At 61.7% G+C, this 2,386-nt stretch overlaps 1 protein-coding gene across 1 annotated transcript; it reads right to left on the reverse strand.

Moving 5' to 3' along the window:
• Window positions 1-241: 241 nt before the first annotated feature.
• Window positions 242-1,876, reverse strand: BHLHE22 (basic helix-loop-helix family member e22). Its single transcript, XM_078685635.1, has one exon. It carries the CDS (start codon window positions 1,215-1,217, stop codon window positions 315-317), a length of 903 nt encoding a protein of 300 aa, XP_078541761.1. The 5' UTR covers window positions 1,218-1,876; the 3' UTR covers window positions 242-314.
• Between the last annotated feature and the right edge of the window lie 510 nt (window positions 1,877-2,386).

A 2,386-nucleotide genomic window follows, 5' to 3' on the forward strand; every position in this document is an offset into this window, starting at 1 on the left:
GTCCCTTCTCTAAGTCCCTCTTAATTACTTGAAAGTGCCAGGTTAGGGTGCACCACAATATTGGCACTTCTGCTCATTGTAAACTTCTCCCACTCCCCTCATGACATGGTCCGGTTAAACATATATCTGTGCGTCTCTCTAAGCACTAGGTACCCACATTTCCCCCTCAGTTTCCGAGCCCTTGTTCGACATGGCGTAACTCCACGTGCAGGTCCCATGCCCAGACCCCGTGCCTCCCGTGCCCCTAGTCCCGGTCCGTGCGCCTCTCCAGCGGGTGTCAGTCCCCCGTGCCTTCCCCTCTCAGCCCGCTGCCCTCAGGGCTTGTCCGTACACTGCTTGCAGAGGCTGGCCGAGACGCTGCTGAAGAGCGTGCACTTGTCTGGGCAGGACCCGGAGGTTGGCAGGCCGGTGGTGAATGGATAGCCGGCTGCCGCGGCCGCAGCCTGCTCGTAGGCGCCCAGTGCCGGGTGCAGGGCGGCGGCAGCGGCCGAGGCGGGCAGGGCGGCAGCAGCGCCCAGCGCCTGGCCCTGGTTCAAGTAGGCCACCAGCCTGCGCATCTCCTCCAGAGCCTGCGCCTGCATCAGGATGTAGTTCTTGGCCAGCAGCAGAGTGGCGATCTTGGAGAGTTTGCGCACGGAGGGGCTGTGCGCGTAGGGGATCACGGAGCGCAGCTCGTCCAGCGCATCGTTCAAGTCGTGCATGCGCCGCCGCTCCCGCGCGTTGATGTTCAGCCGCAGCGCCTTCTGCTCTTTGGACTTCTTGCCGCCGGTGGCCGTGTTGGGCAGCAGCATCCCTGCCCCGGAGCCCAGCCCTCCCGGGGCGCCACTGCCCGGTGCTGGGGACAGCAGCCGGCCCTCCGCGCCCAGCAGCCGCTGGCAGCGCCCGTCGCCGCCGCTGTCCTCGTCGTCCGGGCTCTGGTCCTCTCCGCCGCTGCTCTCGGCCACCGAGCTCCGGCTGGCGCTCTCGGCATACTGGGGGCAGCGGGAAGCTGCGGCCAGCGCCTCCCCGCTGCTGCCCCCCGGGCGCGGCGGCTGCTGGTGCGGGAGCAGCAGCTCGGAGGGCTCCGCGGCATCGAAGCAGCCCAGGCTGGGCGAGCGGCCGTCCCGCTGCAGGCTGAGGTCCAGGCCGGGGGGCGAGCGGAAGGCGGACTCCATGCGCTTCATTGCCAGGCTCTTGTGGTGGTGGTAGAGGTCTTCAGCCGAGAGGCCCCTGTCCATGGTGCTGCAGAGAGCGACCTCCAGCCCGCCCGCGCGTGAGGGCACTGCGCCCTGGCGATGGACACACTGCTGGCTCTGCCCCCTTCTCACACTCTGGTCGCACTCTGGTGGTGCCCGGCGATGGACACACTGCTGGCTCTGCCCCCTTCTCGCACTCTGGTTGTGTCCGTTTCGAGCACTCTTCTGGGTGTGCCTCCTTCTTGCACTCTTTTAGATGTGCCTCGTTCGCTCTGTTGGTTGTGCCCCTTCTGGTACTCTTCTGCCTGTGTCACTCTTATGGTTGTGCCTTTCTCTCCTTACTTCTTTTCTTTGTAAGCCCTCTGTTATTATTGCTCGTTTTCTTCTCCGCTTTAATGTAGTTTTTGAGTTCTTGTTCCTTTCTTTGAGCTCCTGGTCGTCCGCCTTTTTTTTCTGTTTCCTTTCTTGTGCTTTTCTTTTTGCTTTCCACCTGTTAAGTCCTTTTCCTTATTGCTCTTTTTGACGTGGTCCTTGTGCTGATCTCTTGCTTCGTTTTCCAACAGTTGTGTGTGCTCCCGTTCTTGTTCTGCTCCTCTTCTGGTGTGAGATCCTCCCTCTGGGCTCCTCTTTTAGAGTTCCTCCCCGCCTGCTCCTCCTCTTGCGTGTGCTTGCTTCTGGTGCTCCTCACCCCTGTGCTCCCCTCCTTGTACTCTTCTCTGTGCTCTTCCTCTTGTACTGCTCACCCGTCCTGCTCTGCCCCTCTCCCCTCCCCCTCAGCCCTCAGTGAAGCGCCGAGGCACTCCGAGGCGAGACTGCAGCGCTTATCTTGCTTGGATTCACCTTCAAGAGGCTTCCGGAGCCGTCAGCAGCCGGGGGAGCCTTTCACATCATTATCTCTCTGAGTAGGTTATTATGGAGAAGGCTCGCCTGTTGGGACTCCGCTTTCTACCCAATCAGGTTAACGTTTTAATTAATAGGATTAGAGCGGTAACAAACACTCCCGACCGGCGCTGGCTGCTGGCCCCCAGCCTCGGCTGCAGGCAGGCGGTGGCTAGGGCTTTATAGGGAGGCGTCTGCCCCACGCTCCTGCCCGCCATCTGTGGGCGCAGCTCACCCATATGTTTGCAAGGCGCCGTGTCCTGTTAGTAGCCCAACAACTGCCTTCCGCCTGACGTGCGTGGCGACTTTCACTGCTCGGTGAGCAGGCTCAA

This window comes from Lissotriton helveticus, chromosome 4_1 (assembly GCF_964261635.1).
Source record: "Lissotriton helveticus chromosome 4_1, aLisHel1.1, whole genome shotgun sequence".
NCBI lineage: Eukaryota > Metazoa > Chordata > Amphibia > Caudata > Salamandridae > Lissotriton > Lissotriton helveticus.

What these genes read in the sequence shown, in the direction of transcription:
- BHLHE22 (XM_078685635.1), bottom strand. Translation starts at nt 1,217, where the DNA reads ATGGACAGGGGCCTCTCGGCTGAAGACCTCTACCACCACCACAAGAGC.